This window comes from Leucopleurus acutus (assembly GCF_964270905.1).
Source record: "Leucopleurus acutus genome assembly, chromosome: 3".
Taxonomy (NCBI): domain Eukaryota; kingdom Metazoa; phylum Chordata; class Mammalia; order Artiodactyla; family Delphinidae; genus Leucopleurus; species Leucopleurus acutus.
Window position 1 is genome coordinate 23481035 of NC_139145.1, and position 23605 is coordinate 23504639.

At 42.7% G+C, this 23605-nt stretch overlaps 1 protein-coding gene across 1 annotated transcript; it reads right to left on the reverse strand.

Moving 5' to 3' along the window:
• Positions 1-2071: 2071 nt before the first annotated feature.
• Positions 2072-22678, reverse strand: LOC309958870 (metabotropic glutamate receptor 7-like; the record flags this gene model as incomplete). The annotated part of the gene is made up of 4 exons (XM_082835008.1): positions 2072-3489; positions 10828-10918; positions 12867-12948; positions 22268-22678. The coding sequence occupies 2 exons, from the start codon at positions 22676-22678 to the stop codon at positions 12913-12915; spliced, it is 447 nt and encodes a 148-aa protein (XP_082691134.1). The 3' UTR covers positions 2072-3489; positions 10828-10918; positions 12867-12912.
• Positions 22679-23605: the final 927 nt, after the last annotated feature.

Here is a 23605-nt window from a genome sequence, read left to right on the forward strand (position 1 = left end):
TCGCTTTCCGAGGGAATAGATTCTTTCCAACCATAAGATGAAATAAGAACTTACGTTTCCATACTGCCCAAAAGGAAATACATTGATTACAAAATGCAGGAGAATGACTGATTTTCCACATTTGTTGTGTTCATTAAAGGGTTTTTGAATAGACTTGACAGTATTAAAGAAGTTCAACACACACAAAATAAAAATTAATAAATGAAGAGAAAAAAATTGCATTTACAACAAACAACAAAATAAACACATTGATATATAAAAGGTTGTTATACATCGATGAAAAATGGATGTCATAAAGTCACTAAAAAGTATTAACAGCCAATAAAGATATGAAAATATGTTCAACCTTGCTATTATTAATCAAAGAAATACAAATAAAATAATTCAGGTGTCATATTTTACTGACTAGAATGACAAAGTTTTAAAAAACTTGATAATACTGGTATTGATATTGATAATACTGGTACTGATGAGTGTGTGTAAGAAACCACACTGGATGTTAAATTCTTGGTAGAAATAAAAAGCATGGTAACCTTTCTGGAAGACAATATGTCAGTATGTACCAGAACTGACAACCAGCCATTCAAGTTCTAGAAGTCCATTCTAAGGAAATAAACAAATGCTCAAAGACATATGAACAAGGATGCTTGTCTCATTGTTTAGCAAAGCAAAACAGGAATAATCTAAATGTTCAACAGTAGGGACTGGTTAAATAAATAACAGAATGCTGTTCAACCATTAAAAATGCTGCTGCAGATTTTTATTAGGTGATGAGTAATCATACTTATATTACTAAATAAAAATGTTATAGAACTGTTTTGTAGTTTGATATAATAATTAAAGGTATTTTATACTTGCATTGTATTTATATGCACCCCGTCACAAAGAAGTTTCCAAAGATACCCTCAAAAATGTTACAGAGATGATTTATCAGAAATGGGATTTTGAGTTATTTTTCTTTTTTTCTTTAAATCCTTTCAATTTTGGAATTTCTACAATGAGCCTGTATTATTTTTACAATTAAAAATATTTAAATTTACAACAAAAGGATCTAAATTCCTCCAGTTTTCCATTTATTTTCCACCCTGGCTCAGGGTATTTGTGTAAAAAAAAAAAAATCAGCTTATTTTCTCTTTTGTATCAATCTAAATTTACTTTTCATAAGTTAACTATTTTAGTCTGGCAAAAGTTTCACACAGGAAAATTGTTAAGGTCTGAGTATTCTATTACCTTTAAAAGCACTGGAAACTTTGAAATTATTTCTTTCAGAATTTTCATATAATACTGAAAGGCGGGGGGGAGGTAGCAAAATGAAGGGAAATAGATAGTAGTAGTCAACTTCAATTAAGAAAAAGCAACAAGAGGCAGTTTGTACTCTTTTGATACAGCAGAAGCCCCATGTGACAACTCATGCTAAAGAATGTATATATACACACACATATATATGTTTGTGTGTATTATATGTATATGTGACACACACACATAATTAATCCACAGCCTTAGGCTAATCACTCATTGTGGCAGAAACAACGAGCTGTTGACTACACTTTAATTAGCTCCTCCAAACTGTAGAGGCATCACTAGGACCAAGATAGGAACAACATTCTCCATCTCCGCTTGCATCTGGGTATGGTTCTATCCCAAAGAATGTGACCAGAGGTGACCTGAAGAGTTTATGTCTGAAGGATAACGAGTTGATAATTGTAGCCTGCAGGTTCCTCTCTCCTTTCCTTTTTAGGACAAACGTAGAGCCACTTGATGAAGGTGGTGGGTACCTGAATAACTGAGCAGAAAACTGACCCTCAGACCACCAAAGTCCATACTACACTCCTGAGTGAGTGAGAAATGAACTGTCCGTGTGTTGCTCCACTGAGGTTTAAGGTATATTATTCAGTGTTTAACTAACGCATTATTTCTTTAAACCTCAGTTGCCTTCTCGGTAAAATAAAGTCTTTGAAAAGGATCCACTGTAAGTTTTTTCCCTTGCTTATGTTTTTACCTTAGTTTTTAATTCTCAGAAACACTGCGCGCATTTTACCTTTTAAGTTAGTAAGTCTACTTTTCTTCCCACAAAGACGGGTTCTTCAAGTTATGGAGAAGTCATAGCAGACTGTTGCTTCAGTTTAAGATACGCATTCACATATGAGATGAGAAGGGTGAGGACCCAGAGAAACGCCTTTGACAGAGGGGAGTGAGAGCATACTGAAGAATGTTTAGTAATAAAGAATTCAGATGGGAGAAACGGATGGGTTACATCTAACAGATTTGCTCAAAGGAATTCTGGAAAGGCAAATATGTGAAAATGTATAGCAAAGACATGGAATGCCTTTTGGTCCCTAAATGGATTTCATTTCAAAGACGTGCATATTGCAAATACATGTACCATAACACTTCTCTGTCCACTTCTAGAATCTTCTAAAGCCTGACAGAACATCTGCAGAGAGAGGATGTCATTCCAAGATGATCGACTGCAAGTGACTAAATTAAGATAAAAATGTCCTTAACCTTGAACAGTTTTTAAAGAGATTTTAGAAGAAAGGAGCCCTCCAGGGGGTTGTATAACTATATAATTGTACTCTTTCTAAAAGGCTATTTACAGATACATAATGTTTCCCCTCCATTCTTTAAAGTAAAATATAGGATAAAAAAAATAGTTTGGGGATAATATTTGTTTGGGACAGCAGGCACTGCTAATCAGTACCACTCTCTCCTTATTCCTTACTATCAGAGCCCTGGTTTAGGAGACCCCATTATCCTTAAGGCTAAGGTGGCCAGTTTAAAATCCGAGCTGATGAGATCTAAGTGCAAGTCTGCTGACCATCTGTGGTAAAAAATTTGCTGAGTTAGACACTGCCTTTTTTTTCTTACTTAATTTCTTTTTTTTTTTTTCCTTTTCTTTCTTCCTGCCCAAATTGTTGGAACACTATTGGAGATTCTGGGGTCACTTTGAAGCTATGTGGACGTGCTAGAGATGTGGAAGCTGGAAGAGCGAAGCAACCCAGTCCCCTGGTGATGCCCTTCAGCAGCTGGACTAACGCTAGAGGGACTATCTCCAAACTTCCTGCTACCCGTGGAAAGTAAGGTAAATCACTCATTCACTTTCTGTTACCTACTAACTGATCCAGAACTCTAACCTCAGGGTTCTAGAACCCTTCTCAGTATCCCATAGTCATACTCATGTTCCGGACTCCTGATCATCAGACTTGCTTATAGCAGATGTATGGGGAGGGCGGGCTCTTCTGGAAGCCCTCATACTTCCTCCCCTACCCCCACCACACACAAATAATGATCTTTATGTCCACTCATCCTTCTATCTACACTCAGAGGCCAGGGCCCCCAGGAAGGCTTCACTGACAACCCTTTACTCCTCTCTACATGCAGAAAGGGTAGAGGTGTGGGCTCTGGAATCAGACTTCCTAGACTTGAATTCTTAATCTGTTACTTACCAGTTTAGGACGTGGGCAAAGTAGTTACCTTCTCTGGACACCCCTGTAAAAGAGGAACACTAAGTAGCACCTATGTACCTTACTGAAAGGATTAAATGAGCAAATGCAGGTAAAGTTCTTATAATTTTTTCTTGGGTCAATCAATTCTAGCTGCTATTGTTACCTTTGCCTAATTTAGGGCAGAGTCCCTTTGCCCTCCTTTGGTTCTCTGGGCCCGTCTCATTCATAACACACACCACCGCATACTGCATTCACAACACACACAACCGCATACTGCAGAGTTTTGAAAGGTGGTTCTCAAAATGTGGTCCCTGGGCCAGCAATATCAGCCACACCTGGGAACTGGTTAGAACTCTGGCACTGGAGCCCAGCAATCTGTGTTTTAACAATATTCTCAGGCAAATCTGATGCACACTAAAGGTTGACGACAACTGAGAACATCTGTCTCAGACTCTCCTGGAGGCAGTCACCAAAAATAGAGTTACAGGACCTTACACCTGACCAGCTGGAGAAGGGGTCTAGTAATTGCCCTGGTTATCATGCTTGTCATGATTTTTCAGCACATAAATGTTTGAGAATCACTGCCATTTTGAATGTGTGTTTCACTTGTCTGTGTTTCCAGTGGACTTTACTTCCTTGCAAGGAAGGTTTGTGAAGATTTGTTGCTGTTGTTTGCATTATTAGTTTTATTATGCTAATTCTAGAATCTCTGGTGCATAGTGCAATCTCAGGCAGGAAGTAGTGGCTCATTAAAACAGATATCCCAAAAGTCTTAGTAGAACTTCAAGATTAATTCCTTCAGGAAGAGGTAAAATTGTCATTAGATGCAGATGATATGATATTATATATAGAAAACCCTAAAGACTCTACATGAAAACTATTACAACTGATAAACGAATTCAGCAAGGTAGCAGAATACAAGATTAACATACAGAAATTGGTTGCATTTCTTTATACCAACAATGAAATATCAGAAAGGGAATGTAAAAAAACAATGCCTTTTAAAATCACAACCCCAAAAATAAAATACTTAGGAATAAACCTCACCAAGAAGGCAAAAGACTTAAACGCTGAGAACTGTAAGACATTAATAAAGGAAAGTGAAGATGATTCAAAGAAATGGAAAGACATCTCATGTTCTTGGGTTGGAGGAATTAATATTGTTAAAATGCTCATACTACCCAAAGCAATCTACAGATTTAAAGTGATCCCTATCAAATTATCCATGACATTTTTCACGCAATTAGAATAAATAATCCTAAAATTCATACAGAACCATAAAAGACCCAGAATTGCCAAAGCAATCCTGAAGAAAAAGAACAACGTTGGCAGCATAGCCACCCCAGACTCAGACAGTACTCCAAAGTCACAGTAATCAAAACAGCGTGGTATTGGCACAAAAACAGACATATGGATCAATGGAACAGAATACAGAGCCCAGAAATAAACCCACACACCTCAGTTAATCTTTGACAATTAATCTTTGACAAAGGAGGCAAGAATATATAATGGGAAAGAGACAGTCTCTTCCGCAAGTAGTGTTGGTAAAGTTGGACAGCCTTATATAAACCAGTGAAGTTAGAACACATCCTTTCACCATACATGAAAATAAACTCAAAATGTCTTAAAGACTTAAACATAAGACATGACACCATAAAACTTCTAGAAGAGAACACAGGCAAAATATTCTCTGACACAAATCATACCAATGTTTTCTTAGGTCAGTCTCCCAAGACAATAGAAATAAAAATGAAAATAAACAAAGGGGACCGAATCAAACTTACAAGCTTTTGCACAGCAAAGGAAACCATAAACAAAATGAAAAGACAACCTACAGAATGGGAGAAGATATTTGCAAATGATGCGACCAGCAAGGGCTTAATTTCCAAAATATACAAACAGCTCATACAACTTGATGACAATAAAAGCAAACAACCCAATCAAAAAAATAGGCAGAAGACTTAAAGAGACATTTCTCCAAAGAAGAAATACAGATGGCCAATAGGCACATGAAAAGAGGCTCAACACTGCCAATTATTAAAGAAATGCAAATCAAAACTACCATGAGGTACCACCTCACACCAGTCAGAATGGCCATCATTAAAAAGTCTACAGGGCTTCCCTGGTGGAGCAGTGGTTGAGAGTCCGCCTGCCGATGCAGGGGACACGGGTTCGTGCCCCGGTCTCGGAAGATCCCACATGCCGCAGAGCGGCTGGGCCCATGAGCCATGGCCGCTGAGCCTGCGCGGCCGGAGCCTGCGCGGCCGGAGCCTGTGCTCCGCAACGGGAGAGGCCGCAACAGTGAGAGGCCCGCATGCCGCAAAAAAAAAAAAAAAAAAAAATGTCTACAAATAACATATGCTGGAGAGGGTGTGGAGAAAAGGGAACCCTCCTACAACACTGTTGGTGGGAATGTAAGTTGGTGCCGCCACTGTGGAAAACAGTATGGAGGTTCCTCAGAAAACTAAAAATAGACCTACCATATGATCCAGCAATCCCACTCCTGGGCGTATATCCAGACCAAACTATAATTCAAAAAGACACATTCACCCTGATCTTCACAGCAGCAATATTCACAATAGCCAAGACATGGAAACAACCTAAATGTCCATCAACAGATGAATGGATAAAGATGATACATATATGGTACATATATATGTAGATGGTACATATATACAATGAAATACTACTCAGCCATAAAAAAAAGAATGAAATAATGCCATTTGCAGCAGCAACATGGATGTAACTAGAGATTATCATACTAAGCAAAGTATGTCAGAAAGAGAAAGACAGATACCATGATACCTCTTATATGTGGGATCTAAAATATGACACAAATGAACCTATCTATGAAACAGAAACAGAATCAGAGACATAGAGAATAGACTGGTGGCTGCCAAGGGGGAAGCAGGTGGGAAAGGGATAAACTGGGAGTTTGGGATTAGCAGATGCAAACTGGTATATATAGATTGGCTAAACAACAAGGTCCTACTATATAGCACAGGGAACTATATTCAATATCCTGTGATAAACCATAATGGAAAAGAATATGAAAAAGAATGTATACACATATGTATAACAGAGTCACTTTGCTGTACAGCAGTAATTAACACAACGCTGTAAACCAAGTATACTTCAATAAAAAATAAGTTAATTAAATTTTTAAAAAGATTAATTCCTTCAGAAGAACAAGTACTACACATTCACAAAAAAAGCATCCTTTGAAAGTTTAAATTTTTGAATTTCTTTGCCACTTCCTTAGTTTTGATCATCTTGGACAATATATTTTTAATACTGACGTTTAAAAAGAATTGTGTTTCAGTGTTTGCTATCCTTAGAGAGACAGAAACAGATAAGTACAACTAAATACTTATTTTTCAAAAGTCTCAAAAGTAAAAGGGAAATGAAAGTAATTATATCTTCAAATGATTTTGGGGTATGTTTCTAATTTCATACTTCTGATGCGATTAAAGATTAAAACTGTATTAAGACATTTGAGACATGCCGCATTGGTATTAAATGAATTTAATTTTGTGTAAAGTGGTAGAAATATTTTCTTCAGCAAACATACCTGCAGATATAAAATCACAACCATAAATCTACAAAAAAGCAAGCTATTGAATGAAATCTGATTGGTTATTTCCCTGCAGTATGGATCTGCTAATAATTTAATTTACTACTTGCTAACAGAAGCCAAAATTTAAATATACATGTGTGTGTGTATATATCTATCTCTTCAATTTTAAATCATTCATATATATGAACAAGTATACATACACATATATAACAATTGTTCATATATATATATATATATATATAAACAATTTAAATTAAAGAAAGTACATCTGGTGGCCTATTTTTTCCCCCCGATTTCTAAAGAACACCATATTCTATTCTAGGCAGTGGAATGTCAACCCACCTTAAGGGTTGTTCAATGAGCATATCTGAGAAACCACTGGTTTAGCCAATGATGTACTTATTGAGGGAGGCTCTAGTGCCACTGTCAAGAGCTTATCCACAGGAGAGATAAGAAGGTACTTGTTTGGTTTGTGAAAAGAAGGAGTAGTGAGGAATGGCAGGTAGCTGCAGGCTGATGACACGTGATGTCCATATATATGTAGAACCAACACACCCATAATTGCACCCATTTTCCATACCCAAATCCAAAGCCTTTATATCATTAATCCCAGGCAAAAATGGTAAGATTCATGTGTGTTACTATCCCACGGCTTCAAGATGCCTCTAAACTCATGTGAGTATGTCTTAGTTTTATCAGTGGAGGACAAACCAGGCTTCTATCACCAAGCCCCATTCCATAACAGGCAAACCAGTCCAAGACTTCTCTGAGTGCTGCAGGAGAGTCTATGGAAGGGGCGCTCACTCCACTGTGATGCCTAAAATGCCTTTGCACAGAGCAAACATTCAATACATGCTGAGTGAATGAATGAGTGAACTGGCTCATTTCAGGGAAATTCCATTCAACAGGCTGGCATTCCTTCCTACCCATCTTAACTGTTAAGCTTGCCATCAGACAAAAATTTAATTATAAAACATTAGAGCTGAGGAAATTTTAGAAACTGTCTACTCTCCAGAGGTATACAACTTTAATTCAGTGGTAAAAATCACTAGGAGTGATTTAGGAGTCTATCAGACCTCAGTCCAAATTCCACATCTACCATATTTTGGTGAGCAAATAACTACTTCTGAGGCTCTGTTCCATGTATGCATTATGGGATATCGTAATAATACATACATTAATTGTATGACTATCAGGGGATAAAATGACACAACCCATTTGCCATGGTCGGCTAAGTAATTTACACCAAGTAAGCACTCAAGACATTAGCCAATATTAATAGCGGAGAGATGAAAACAAAACTCTGGGACTGATGCCTACCCTAGTGGCCCCAGTGGTCATAATGACTGTCTTCCATTCAGCCTGCTCTCTTCTCACTAAGACTAAGGAAGAGAAGATGAACAAATTAGGAATAACAATTTGAAAATGGTTTTATACTCCCTGAATGAATGGAATTATAATAAAATGATTCATGAGTTCTGCAGAAATATGATGAGACTTTAGATCTTTATGTTAGTTCTCTACAAAACCAATTGATGGCCCTAAGATGTACCTTCCCACCCAGCCCCATCCTTACCAGGATCAAACATCATTGTAAATGGAAAAGTCAACAACACATATCAACAAGCTAAGTTATAAGCCAGTGAAGTCTCAGAGCTTTGATAGAGAAAATTCAGATTTATCATTATATGTAAAAATAAGATGATATGAAGAACTCAATCTAAAAAATATTACCTGGAGATCTATAATCTCTACAATAGTGCTATAAAAAGTAAAGAGCTAGAAATCTATTTAGATGGTTTTCCTTATAAGAAAGCACTTTCTGTATAACTTTTAATGTACTGTTGATGAGAACAATTCAACAAAATTCAAGTAAATACCTGCAGATGTCCTACAAGAAGAAAAGAACAGAGTTAGATGTGACAGGGGATAACTGGACTTCAGGATGAGTAAGACCCTATACTTGACCTCAATAAAGTAACATGAAATACAGTGGATGAGTCATGTACAGAATGTCAGAATTCTAAAAGGCCAAGCTAAGTACCAAAAGGAACATGTGGGGACTCTTAAGAAGGAAATAAAATATTGGTTAGTTGATTACGACAAGGCAGAAGGGAGTAGGTTCCCTTTGGCTGCTCTTTGAAGAGATCACTTCCTTTCCCACCTAGTCCTGAGGCTAGGGTGGCATGGGCAATAGAGGAATGTGGGGACTGAGAATCATTTCTACTCTCACCAGAGTGGCTGGAAGCAGATTTTCTTACCAGGATGTACTAGTATGCTAATATTTAAGGGTTCTTGAGGTCAGAGAGAAGAGTTTGAATACTCCGGCTCCATCTCTTGCTGTGGGTCAAGTTTCTTACCTTTCCAACACCTCGGCGTCTTTATCTGAAAATTGGGGATGATGATAATGTCTCCCACCTGAGTGTGAGAACTACATGATACAGTGCATACGCAGGGCTAAATTTGGTGCCTGGCAAACAGAAAGTGCTCAGTACGGCAGGCGAGTGTAGTGACAATAAAGGCAAAGATGACGGGGGTAGTGCCGGTGTTGCTTCTGCCCCCAGAACAGGCTCTGACTGGGAGAGAGTTAAAGCACCTTTGGGTTCATGGGGGTTTATATATAAGCAATGGTTGATCAATGTGAGCTGGTTGTCCAAATGATTATGTGCAATCTAAGAAAAAAATGGGCCTCGGATCTGCTCAGCTACTTAATAATATTAGCAGCGGTAGTAGTCAAAGAAGCTAAATTTTATTAAGTGTTTATATGCCAAACAACGTCCTGAACGTTTTAAAAGGATTTACTCACTTATTACAACGAGGCTATATGCTAGGTCCTGATAATGTTATTCGTCTCTTTCAGATGTTGACTGAGCCTCAGACGGGTTACAAAAGCACCTAAGATCCCGTTGTCAGTACATGACGGAAATGAGTTCAAATCCAGCCTGTCTGACTTGTTCTTAATCACTAAGGTATGAAATTAAGCATGTTGCCCTTTGCCTGATTCTCCTTCTGAGGCCTGAATATTTCACTTAGCTCTCTGAGTGCAGAAGAGAGAAAATTCTCTCTCCTTGACCCAACTTGGCATCAATATCCAACTCCCCTTCTCAAAATGGGTTGCTTCAACGAGCAGCAATGAATGCCGGGTTGTGGACCAGTCACCTTGATGACTAAGAGTCAGACACTAGGGAAAGAAAACGCTCTGTGACAAACCTACCCTTGTACAGAAACAAGACAGAAATGGGGGGACAGGGCCGAAGATAATGGAATAAGGCATAGGAAAAATAGCACCTGGCATCGTGACAGTAATAGTAATAATAGTAGTAGTAGTAGTAATAGTAATAATAATAGACTTTACTATGCTCTAGGCATTATATTAAGTGCTTGGTGTAAGTGACTTCATTTTAACATTGAAAACAAGTCTATGAGGATGAAATATTATTAACATCATTTTATAGGCAAGAGTATTGAGGTTCAGGTAATCAGGTAAATTGCCCAAGCTCATATGGTTAGCAAGTGGAAAGCAGAGATTTGAACCAGCACCTACACTCCTAACCATTATGCTATAACCATTATGCTGAAGACATAAGAATTCCAATGGTCTTTCCCCGTAACCCACTCCTGCACTCCAGACTTAAATAGTCCAAGATCAAGAGAGAGCAAGCTTGGAGTTGCCACTCTTCAGTGAGTGTCAATCATTTCAAAACAGTGTGTTTGCTAACAAGATGCAGTTCCTGTGATAATCTTCTCAACCAGCTATCAAGAAACAGGAAGCAAAGATTCAAGTAACAGGATGTTCCTACTTACGAGGAAGGTGGGACAGCACAGTGGACACTGGGCTTAACTGTTCTGGAAAACGTGGTCCCAGTAGGCATACACACTGGTACATTTTCCCCACCTACCAAATACAAAAGAAGTATTTTATTTCCATGTTGCTCTTCAAAGTTCCACCTCATTCGTGCCTGTCATTCATCCTCTGGCCTCTTCCTGTCTCCATTTCTGTACAGAAAGGTGCTGAGTCTCTGCTCTCGGATACGAAAAGGGTGTGTTAGGAGAGGGAGCCATGGTACCTCGATGTCTTTTTCTTTCATCTTAATTCTATTATGCCAACTCCACTGAACTTAATTAGAGTGAATACAGAATTACACAATTACCCTCTGTTCTATTCTTCAGATGTTATATTTTGATAAAATTTACGACATGCTGCTCTCCCCTTGAACACCAGATGAACACTAGAAATGGATGTGTGTTGACATAAAATCTGTTATAATTACAATTAAAGTATAGCTTACATAATGATAGTGTTAACATAAAATTATAGATGTGTAGAGACAACGTGGTCATGCAGTTTTTAGTATAAGTACATGCTTAGACCAATATCTGTTAGCGGAATGAAGATGGAAGAGAATTTTGGTTAAGCCACAAAGGCTGTTTAAGGACTTGCAGATAGCTAAGGGGAACTCAAAGACCAGTAAGATATTTCCCCTGCCATGTTTGCAATTGCAAAGTGAAGGGAAAATGTGAAAGTAAGTACCCCTATGGAAATTACAAGACAAGTACATTTTTTTCCTTGAGTACCTGGGTAAATGCTTAAATTCTAATGTATATCAGTGATGCAAATTTTCAACTGAGTTTGATAAATCATAAAATAATAATTATACATATATGTATATAAAACTGCATGGAACTAGACAGTTCAGAATTACGTCTAATTAAAGAGGTACCCTATGACAACTAACTTAAACCTTACAAAATATGGTTCCAAGTACCCTATCAGAGTGAAAAGCCGGAGACTGAAAGGTTTATTGTAAATGTTTGTAGTCATGGTGTCTTAACTAAAACTACTGTGTCACAAATACTATTAAAATAATTGTGACATTTTATTCACTTTTACTGCAAACAACAAAACAAACTATAGGTATTTTTTCATTTCAGGTAATTATTTTAGCTAACAGTTATTAAATGTTTTGAGAAGACAGAGTGCTAATTGCATTACTTCATTTTATCTTTAAAATAGCGCTTCCATGTAATTATTCTTAATATCTCCATTGTATTAAAGTGTATCTCTAGTTTAGACCTTTCTTCAGAACTGCAGACTTGTGTATCCAACTGTGTACTCAGCATCTCTACTTGGACGTCACGAAAACATCTCAAATCTTATATCTCCAAAACTGGTCTTTAATCCCCCAAACATGCTCTACCCCAAACTTTTTCCATCTTAGGTGACAGTAACCACACCTTTCCAGTTCCCCAGGCCCTAAATCTCGAATTCACCCTTGACCCCCTCTTCCTTTCCATTCTTGCATTCAATCTACCACGAAATGCTGTCACAACCTTCCCAATGTGCCACTTCTGAGAATTACCAGCCACTAGCAGCCTGGTGCAGGCCAACAACATAGACCTCGAGGATCCTGTAGTCACCTCCCGAGATTCTCCCTGACTCCACTCTCTCCCCACATCCTCAAGACCACAGATACAGTTATGCTTTTCAAAAAAGAGACAGTTCATGCCACACCTCGGCTAAAATCCTGCCCCTGGCTGCCTACACTTAGAGTAAAAGACACAATGCATGTGATGGCCTCCCAGGACTTACCCAATCCATCCCATCACATATCCGACCTCCAGCCCTCCTGCTGTCTCTTCCTCCCCACTGACTAAGTCAGCCAGGGTGGCCTCCTTGATATTCCTCCAAGCTGCCCGGCATATTTCTGCCTTAGAGTTTTGGGACCGGTCCCAGGGAGTGGTCACCCCATCATACATTCTGACAACTCCCTCACTTCAAGTCTTTGCTCAAATGTCAACTTATAAAATCCACCCTGACTACCCTATTTAAAAACAGAACCTACCTGTACACTCCTCCAGCACTCCCAACCCAAGCCTCTTCAGTGAGCTTCACATCCTTTTCCTTATCCCGTAGCGCCCATCAACCTGTGACAAAGCATAGAATTTATTTATAACATCCGTTTCCACACGAGAGTGTAAGGAGGGAGAAAGCATGCAAGAAGGAGCACGCAGGCAAAGGCTCTTGTCTAATTTATTCATTGATACGTCCAAGCATAGAGAACAGGAAGATGCTTGATAAATAGTCCTGAAAAAGATACAGATGAGGAAACTAGTAGTAAGCTCAGAAAGTTTAAGTAACTTCCTCAAGGTTTTAGAGCTAGAAGAGGGTCACAGTAGAATTCACACTTGGGGATGTCTAACTTCAAATCTCTTAGCCTCTCTGCTTTTTTTTTTTTCTTTTTTTCTTCTCGGTACGCGGGCCTCTCCCTGTTGCAGCCTCTCCCGTTGCGGAGCACAGGCTCCGGAGGCGCAGGCTCAGCAGCCATGGCTCACGGGCCCAGCCGCTCTGCGGCATGTGGGATCTTCCCGGACCGGGGCACGAACCCGTGTCCCCTGCATCGGCAGGCGGACTCTCAACCACTGCGCCACCAGGGAAGCCCCTCTCTGCTATCTTAAGTCCATGCAATTCAGGATTTGTTTTAATCAGTGCCATGGAAATTCTCACTCCACTGAATAGGATCACTAAAGTGTTCTCTGTCTAGATTTATATATATATTTTCCATTTAAACAAAGGAAACAGAAGAGGGGAATTCATCATGGGTTATTGCGGTAGTTTTACAGCAATGTTAGCAATAATGACATTTAAGTAATAGTGATATTTAATGATAGCATAATAATAATAAAATAATAGCTCTTAAATGTATTGAAGACAAATCGCATGCTAAACTCGGTGCTAAAATATTTCCATGTATATTTTGTGCAAAATCCTTATGAATATCCTATCAGATGAGCTTTATGTGTAACTCCACCAGGAATACTTCTCTTATTCTGCTTTCAAAGATAAGGAAACTGATGAGAAGTGTGGTAACCGTTTGATCAAGATGAGACTGGTAATAAGTTGTGAGTATGAATTTAAATTCAGGTCTAACTCCAGAATTTGATTCTCAATCCATACATGAAAATTCTGATAATTCCTTTGATAAGGGTATGTCCTCTCCTGGAAAACATCCCCCATTATGTCTGCCTGTGCTCATACCTTCAGGACACAGTCAAGTTTGAAACATGATAAAAATGTTTAAATAGTATGCTTTAATAAATGGAAATATCTTCATCTCAACAATAACACAAAAAGGCAGGCTGAGCCCTTTGAAGTGGCTCTCTTCCATCCAGAACAAGAGAAGGAATCAACAGCTGCAGAGTAAAGAAAGCATGAAACCCAGAGATGGAGGATTCTGTAAATGACCAATTACAAGACTATTAAGCCGCACTTTCATAGCAAGAGGCAAAATATTCCATTAAACTGAAAATTCTTCTACCCCTCACTCCAAGGCCCACACAAACATTAATGTTGCATTTATTAGGATGTATTTCCTGTGCTCTATCAACTTGACTTTCAGCAACTGTATTAATACAGTCCTTTCGCTTTGCACATATATCTGAATGATGGATTCCATTACTGGAGTTTTGTAGAAAGAGTGGAGTGAATGCAGTAAAGTTTGGGAAGAGCCATCATAATCCATAATGATGGGCACTGAATCAGGACAAGAAGAAACCTCTCTTCTCACTTATTTGAATGAAAATTCTACTATATATTTATTGCCTCTGTACAGGGCCATGTGTTGAATAATGGAAAACAAGCATCTTTCATTTGGAGGTAGGATTTGTGTGCTCAAGTTTCGATGGGCCTGCAGAATTAATCTTGTTTTAGAAATGAAATAAAATGTAATTTCTTACTGTAAGTAGATGTGGTTAAGCAACTGGCAACTTTGATGTCTTTAAATCACTGCAGTTTCGGGGTAGGCAAATCTATAATTATTTCAAGCACTTCTTTATTGGTGCAACAATTGAGCAGTGTACATAGTGGTCAACAACCTCGGCATTGTCAGACGACTCTAAGTTTGAATCTAGACTTTGCCACTCACCAGCTATGTGACTTTCAGCTATGAGAATCACTTTCTTCAGCTTTACAGTGTGGATTATTATATGCCCTTTGCAGAACTACTGTAAGAACTAAATGTATATGGGCACAGTGGCTCATAGTAAGGGCTCAAATTAGTATTGTGGTCACTACTAGTAGTATTGAAAAGAAATTAGAACTTCTATTCTCATAAAGTGGGATATGTGTCCCTTTATCATTGTAATTTCATATCATTTTACTTTTGACCTTATAATTTAATAGCTTGATCCAAGAAACATTTAGCAGTAAATATAATTGAAAGAAGGTTACTTGTCAAACATGAAATACTGTAGTATCAAGTGTGCTGGCACAATACTCTTCTCAGATAATTAACCTGTAAAAATATGTTATTGTCTTCTTTTTAATTAAGCACATTGAACATATATATTTACTGTGCCAATTGGCGAAAGGTCCATTAATTAATCAGTCTAACTATATGTTGCATAAATGTCTTCTAAACATAATCGTATATGTATTTTATTTGTTGGGAAAATGTGTTTGAGATTGTTCTTTTCTGCCTATTTAAAGTAAAAGAGGGTGAGAAGTAGAGTTAGGCTTAATGTACTTTGTACTCTATTATGCCATGAAAATGCTTCTGTGCCCTGGAGACAACAACAAAAGATTTGCTTTAATGACAAGAATCAAGTATGTTCTAAAGCTTCCAGGTAGGAGGCGTATAGGTTGCAGTTTATATCAGAAGTCTTTGCTCTCTCTCTCAACTGCGTCTAGATGGGAAAGATGTGGTCATAAATGCTTCAAGGTGATACAGTAAATGTTGGAAAGAGGGGGGTAGGAGGCAGAGTTTTGAATATCTCAAACCTGAGCTAGAAGGATTTTACTTAAAGAAAATAGCGGATATGATTTTTCACTTAAGGAATGCCAGTCAGCAAACCTGACATTAATGTAGGAAATTAGCTCTTTTAGCTATGATGCTTTCAAATGCACATGGCTGAAAACAAATTCAAAATACTCAAAGGAAATTTAAAAACAAAAACCAAACAACAACAACCACCTCAACAAACAAGTACTAGAAATTCAGGGATGCAGCCATATTCAGATACAGTTGGAGCTGGACGTTCCAGAGTATCAGCAGGGTTCCAGCTCTCTCTCCATCCCTCAGCCCTGCTTACCTCTGCAAGACTTTATTTTACAGAAAGTCTCTCCTTGTGCTGGATGGTCACTGGGAGTCCCAGAGTCATATCTCCCCAGATTAGAAATTCCAGAGAGAAAAGACAATTCTTCCATTTTGCTCTGAGAGAAAAGTCCTGGAGAGCAGTCTGATAGACTTAGCCGAGGTCAGACGCCTACCCATGAGCCAATCACCTGCTTTACTGGAGTTCAGTCCCTGGGCGACTCATCCCCGGGGCCCGTGAGGAGGCAGGATGGCATTATCTGGCAGTTCTCCAAGAAAAGCCTGCTGTTTTTTTGTAAGATGAAAGGGGAGAGGACATGGAAAATGAAACCTGTATCTGCTTCTGTAAAATCCACAGAATCTTACTCTCTGTCCTGTGTCGATGACCATGCAGTAAGCTGACCCAGGAGGTCATTTTTCCCACAACAGTCTTTATATATATGACTAAGGAACACACTGGTAAAAGAATATGGGAGAAAGTCTGAGTATGACAAGTCAGCTAGACTGATATTAACTAAAAAAGCTGTGTGAAAATATCCTTAAAAAGTTGCCCCCAACTCACTCAAAGTCCAAAGTTGGAGCTGGAAATACAATGTCATGGAGTTTGGATAAGAACAGGTTTTCTCCAAGTTGAACTATGACACAGATTAGAGACTTCTAGAAACTATACTTTTTCAAAGAAAAAACATCACATGAGAAAAATGAGGCCTAGAAAAATTAAATGACTTAAGGTAACATAGCTAATAATTGGCAGGACTGAGACTAGAGTACATACTTTGTGTAACTGGCTATGGTTTGTTTGTTTCTTTCTTTCGTTATCACTTCAAAACGAGACAAACTTAAAGAAAGGAAACACAACCAAAACTCAGTGGTTGGAAAAGAGATGGATGTGAACGCCCACTTGTTTCTTACGTATAAAGTTACCCCTCGCAGTGTTTTGCAGGAGAAAACGCTGGCTCTTCCCAACGTTGGTTATATACACAAAGATTCCAAAGACAAGACAAGTGCTTTGCAAACAAAGTAACTAGAACCAGCTCAGGCTTCCCCGCGCCGGGTCCTACGTTCCACGGTCAGAACCACCAACTGTATCCCCCCGAGGAACAAGGTGATTCAGAAAAGCTGGCGTCTTCAGAGAAGGGAGAACACTTAGCCGGGAAGAGAGGAGAAAACTTGCTCAGCTTCTTGCTGGGGTCTGAAACGATCCCAACAGAGTCCTTAAACCCCTCAGGTTTCCCCAATCAAGCACCCTCGCCTCCAACCTGGGCCACCCCAGATCTGACTATCAGACGACAGAAGTCTGCGGACGCACGAAGAGCTAACCACCCCACGAGAGGGACCTACGCGCGGCCGCGCCCACTCACCCGCCGCTCCCCGGGAGACGGGAGACGAGCCCGGGGTCCAAGTCCTGGGCGTGGCTGACTCACCCCTCTCCGGGCCCAGCTCCAGCTCACCTCGGCGCGGCCCGCCTGGGCGCCGCCATCTTTACCACGAAGGGGGCCTCGCGCCGGAGGCCCCTGAGAGGGCGCCCTGAGCGGAGCCGGAGCGCCGGGGAGCCCCAGGTCGGCGCCCTACGTCCCCCGCGCGCTCGCGCAGCGTCCACGCGCGACGAGAGTCCCTCACGCAGCCCCCGACCCAGGCTTCCGCGGACCCGGCGCCCCGCGCAGCCCGCACCGCGGCTCAGGCGGCGCCGAGCGCGGCCCGGGCGGAAGAGCGGGCGGGGGGCACGCGCTCGGTAACCTGGCAACGCGGAGCAACCCGGTGTCTCTGGCGAACCCCAGCCCTCCACCGCGAGGAAGCACGGACCCCTGCACCCGCCGTCCAGCCCTCCCCGCCGCTCGGTCGCTCCGCCCGCTGCTGCCCGCTGGCTATGGTCTTTTCAATCCATGATACAACGTCTATATGTAACGAATCTGTTAAACCCTAAATGTTTATGATATTCAAGTAATCCAGTATCTGAATTATTCTTGAAGATAAAACATCCAAAGACTTCTTAATTGTATGGGTATACATACATAAAATACACGTGGAGGTAACTTCAAATATAGTATGTGCCTGTCTCTATTCCTTCCCTCTCCGCTCTTTTAAAAAATGCCCCTTTAAAAATTGCCCACTCACCATCTGTTAGGTAAATTTGCTGAAACACAGTAAATGTGGAGACAGAAATTGTTATAGAGACTATTCCAAATGGCACTGACACCTGTATTTATGAAATGTTTAAAAGGGTAAGTTAGAGTTGTTTTTTTTTAAAAAAAAATCCCACTATAGTAACACCACATCATCCTAGGTGCCCAGTTCTATCCAATTACATAAGATGGAGAGAGAGAGAGAGGAGGAAGAGAAAGAAGAAAGGAAGAAAACCAAGTACTTATGTATAAAATGTTGCTGCCAAAGTTTGAGATTATACTCAAGCATCAATGAACAGAAGGAAAACACTTACAAATTTACAAATGTATTTCATTTATGGTATGAGGGACACAGGTTTACATTTGCAACACGCTCCCACAAGGGTCAAATTGACCACTTTTTTCTATCTAGTTGCTCTTGAGAGAACAAAACAATTGAAACAGATGCCATTCAATTCCAAGTCTATAGCTTAGACCATGTCACTGCACATGAAATATTGTTCATTCAGAGTCAGCACATAGCAAGAGTAATTTATACTCTCAGAGTGTTTGCTCTCAAGTCAATAGCAGAGAAGCCTTGAATAAAAACGTTCCCATTACTTTCCATTGTGATAGATCTTACTTATAGCCCATGAAACAGTGGTCAGAGGAGATTTATTCTTTGGCCACCATATTATATAATCTCTCCACTTTAAGCCATCCCCCACTCGGCGATTATTTTTTAAATATGTTACTCGTAGTCAATATTAATTTACATTTAATCTTTCTTAGCATTAGGAGAGTATTATTTTGTACAGGCTCCGAAACAAATCTCCCGAAATTCCTCCCTGATGCTCCCTTCAGGCTGAAAATGCATTGCAGGGTGGCTGCAGTGACTTCTAGTTGGCAGAGCCCTGGCCACACACTAATTTCATTAGCCTCAAACTCCTGGATTTGAAAGATCCACTGAATAGGATTCCTGTCCTCTGACATGTCACTTACTAACCAATTCAGTGTGCATACAGAGGAGACAGAAAGGACTTGCTCAGCTCTGGCCCACCGGCAGGCAGATGAGAATTCCCCGTCAGAGACACTGTTTACATCTGAGCGGTCATTCTTGCCCGGGTCCTCATTTTCAGGAAGGAAGTTCAATCCAGGCTTTGCTGGCAGCTGCAGCATTTGTTACATCCATTACTAGCTCCTTGTTCCTTCCTGCCCCCCAGTGCTTAGCATCCCCCATTTCAGTCACTAAGTCTTCCTTCCCCCAGCCTAGAAGCTTACCTCACCATAAATTTTTATCTCAAATGATAGGTTTGACACATTCCCCACAGCAACCCACAGGGACTGGGGAAAAGAAAACTCAAATCTCTGGAGAGCTAAGAATTCAACCATTTAGAGGAGTTTCTTTTATCCAGGACAGTCTTCATTGAGCTGAACCCTGCAATCCCAGAGAAGATTCACCTACCTGTTCTTTTCCTCTTTCCCTAAAGTGACTGTGTCTTTGAACAAGGGGTCTGTGTTCCACTATTCTCTCTATTCATTTTGCAGGTTTACAGAGGCTTGGAAACTGGGGGCTGGACTTACATGCCAGGAGCTTCTAAGATCACACGCAAAAATAAGGCTACTGGAAGAGACTGTTGGAATCTATCTCTGTATATTTGAACATGGGCAGTGGTTAACCAGGATGCTCACACCAAGCTTATATCCAGCTTGCAGCACAAGCCACAAGTTGGTGCATCCCTCCTACTACCAGCCTCTTCTCAATAAATGCAGGTGAAAACTGGGGGCTCTTTTCCCTCAGCTGTTCAATCCAACATGAATAGCTGCAATTTGCAAATTAGAGGAAAATGACAGTGTTTTCTCTGAATGGTTTTGGTCCCAACGCACACTGCTAATGCTGGCATTCAGTTCCTTTCCTTCCCAGCCCAGGGAACGGGGGAACTAAGCATAAGGCAAGCGTTCTCTTTTCTTGCAAGTGCCTCAGATCCACACACCAGAGAAGGAATCAGCTCCCCCTGGAATCTTTTTCAGCAAACACAATCCTTCACCTAGTCTGCAAGCTCTCTCTTGACTTTAAGATTTCACTCTTTTTTCGACAGGCAGGCCCATCTGCAAGCTCCCAAGCTCCAAGTGAAGGCACCAAAATAATTTTTAAAATGTCAAACAGCAAATGTGCCTTCAACCCCCAGAGCTCCAGTAAAAATACTGTGAGTTGCCCCTGTGATTCTCAGGTGACCTCTGGCCTCATCCTCCCTGCAGCGCTGCCTCCTCAGGTTCTCTAGTTTAAGCTCAGAGGTAAAGGAAGTGCTTCTGGGTTTTGCTTCCAACAACCCAGGCTCTTCCTGAAAGCATTACCTCAAAGTGAAGGCTGCCCAGAAGCACTTTTGGCCTTGCAAACATCTAGAGGTGGCATACTCAACAGGTGCTAGGGATGCTCAGAGGCTCAGAGGGGCCATACCAGGCTGCAGCTTTAGACAGGCACCCCTCCTTCTGGCACAAACACAGACTTCATACCCCTGGGTGCTGATGTAGTGACAGCTTGAATCTCACAAGGAGTCCCCTCCAGAAACCCAACATGCTTCAGGAAAGGCACTTGAGAGGGAGCCGACTTTTTAGCTACGGGGAGCATAAGGGTCAGCCAGAACATCTGGAGAAGGGACTAACGGAGCTTGGGTCCTACCAGGCAGGGAGAGAGCTGTGCATTAGGAAAGGATCACTTCAAGACAGAGATGAACAAAAAACTTGGAGATAGGGGTAGAGAAGGAAAAGAGAGGCAGAAATTGAAAGGGAGAACATAAAAACAGACAGACAAAAAAAAAAAAAAGCAGGGAGAAAGAGACACAAGGAGAGAGACACACAGGAAGAAAGACAGAGAAACAAGAGAACCCATAGTCACGCAGACCCTGAAACTCAATTTCTTCATCCAGAAGCCATCCATCTATACCCAGGGCGGCACAGGAGCCTTGGGGCCGAGGCTGCGGGAGCAGGCGGTGAGAGAGCACTGCAGCACCGCCCACCGCTCAGCGGGCCCGATCCGCCGTCCTCGCATCTTCAGCCGTCCTCGCATTCTTCCGCCGTTGCCCGCCTGCACCCGGAGCTAGAGGACCGCCCGGCCTTGCTCAGCGCACCCTACTGCCTCCCTCCAGGCGCCTTCTTGTCTGGCTCTGAGAATCGTCCTCAAAACCCAGGACTGGGGTTGGGGGCTGCGTTAGAGAGGTCGTGGGAAAGGATGGGCACAGGGTGGGTGCAGACAAAGCGACTGTGTTTCGCAGTTAGCATGAGCTCACCTCCGGGCTCTGAGCTGGCAGGAGTAGAAAGCTGATCGCCCGGCTCCTGCCAGTGGCCGGATCGCAAAGGCAGTTTAGACGGTGCAAACAACTGCCCAGAGCAAATCACCTGGGGGCACGTCTGCGGGTGGCTTCTCCCCGCTTGAGGACAGTCCCCACGCCTTCCGCCCCATGCCCTCGCAGAGACAGGTTACAGGTCGGGAAATCCAACCCGAGCGAAATGGGCAATTCACGTCCAAATGTAGGTGAAGACCTAGCCTTCGGTTTAAGAACTGCCTCCCTAAGCTCTTCTGGAAATTTTCCAAGGGAGCTGCAGCTTGTCGGGCGGCTTGGGGCAGGGAAGCTGGGGAGTTGAGAAATGCCTAGTTTCTAGGCGTCTTCTCATCTTTCATATTCCTTGCGCCTAAGTGGCTCTCACAGGAGCCCGGCACTTTTACAAGCCTGTTTTGGAACCATATTTCACTCGAATGCAAACCCATTTAAATCATCGCCTTGTTTTTCGGAGACTGTTTCTTGTCAATGGGGCCATAAATCCAGAATGTCAAGCCGGATGGAGTGGAGCGCGGACAGGGTAGAGATGGAAGGGAAATGAATCAAGCAGGGAAAGTACCTCCTCCGGTGAGGTGGGAGGGATTCGGCAGGATCTCCAGGGTGGAAATGAGCGAAGGCTGACCAGACCCCGCACCCCTGGAGTCCAAGCCAGCCTTCAGGATAAAGAGCGCGGGGAGCTACGGCGCGCTCTGCCCCGGAGGGAGCGCCCCCCTACCTGGAAAAGCCTCAGGATGTTGGCTACCATGATGGAGACCGAACTCCCCGAAGCCCCAATCACTCCAACTACTTTCTCGGGCTTGACGAAAACCGGAGGCTCGCCGTTGGTGCAGCGCACTTCGGAGGTGTCCTTCTGGATGAGCGCCTGGACGAAAGTGAGCGACTGTTCGAGCGCATAAGTGTCCCTGGAACAAGTGTCCAGGATCCGCGCTCCCAGCGTCACGTTGGGCAGCAGGTTGGGATCGCTGTTGATCATGTCCAGGGCGTAGAGCATCGCTTCCAGCCCGTGGATCCCGTTCTTCCTCTTGATGTCGTCGCAGGGCACTCCGCTGGGACCCTTCGCGTACACCGGGAACAGCCCCCCGAGGGTGACGTCCCCCTCGATCCGAATGGAGTGCGGGGCGTACATCTCATGGCCGCGCGCCGCCGCCGCCGCCAGCGCGCACAGAAGCACCTCCAGCACGCAGCAGGGAAACTTCGCCAGAGTCAGGGCGCGGAGCAGCTTCCCCAGCTGGACCATGCTGCTCCCGCGGTTGCGGTGGTGGCGGCGGCACTCGAGGGGACGGTGGCGGGCTCGCCGGAGTCCTGGCCCCTTGGGGTGAGCTCCTCCGGGGAAGCCCAGGGTCTCCTGCGGGCGAGGAGGGTAGGGGCGCCCGGGGAAGGGCAGCCGGCGAGGGTGGGGGGTCCCGCGGCGCCTGCCATCTTGGGGCGCCGTGCGCTCTTGGGTTCCCCGGCCAGCGCGCCGCGCTCGAGCTCGCGCTCGGTGGCTTGCAGCTCGAGCTCTCCAATAGCCCAGCACTGGGGAGAGAGCGAGCATGGCTATCGCTTTAAATGCGCGTTCGGCTCCCTCTCCTCCTCCGCCCACTCCCTCCCACCCTCGCTCGCTCTCAGGCTCTCCCCACCCTTCCCAGCGCCCACCCTCCCCACGGTTTTGCATCATCACGCAGGGAGGGGCTACGTGCTGAGGTAAGGGGGGAGGGAATGGGTGGGCGGCTGTGGGGGGGAGTACCTCCGATTGGGAGTTTCGAGGTCCCCAGGGAATCTGGGGATTGCAGGTCGCAGGCGAAGGCTGAGCTCCTGCTTTGGTCTCAATGTAGAAGCCGCTCGCCCGCCTGCACCCACACGCGCATTCTAGGCACAGGGTGGCATCAGCCCCGGACAGGGCGGTTCTAGCTGGGGCTGACTGCTTCCAACCCTGAGGTCCGGAGCCGGGACTGTCAGCGCCGGGAGAATGCGAGATAGTCGAAGGTGATGCCGCCAAGCATGAAGGGTAGTAGGGAGACCCCAGTCTGTACTGCTAATTCGTCTGTGCCAGTTTTTCCTAAGAAAAACACAC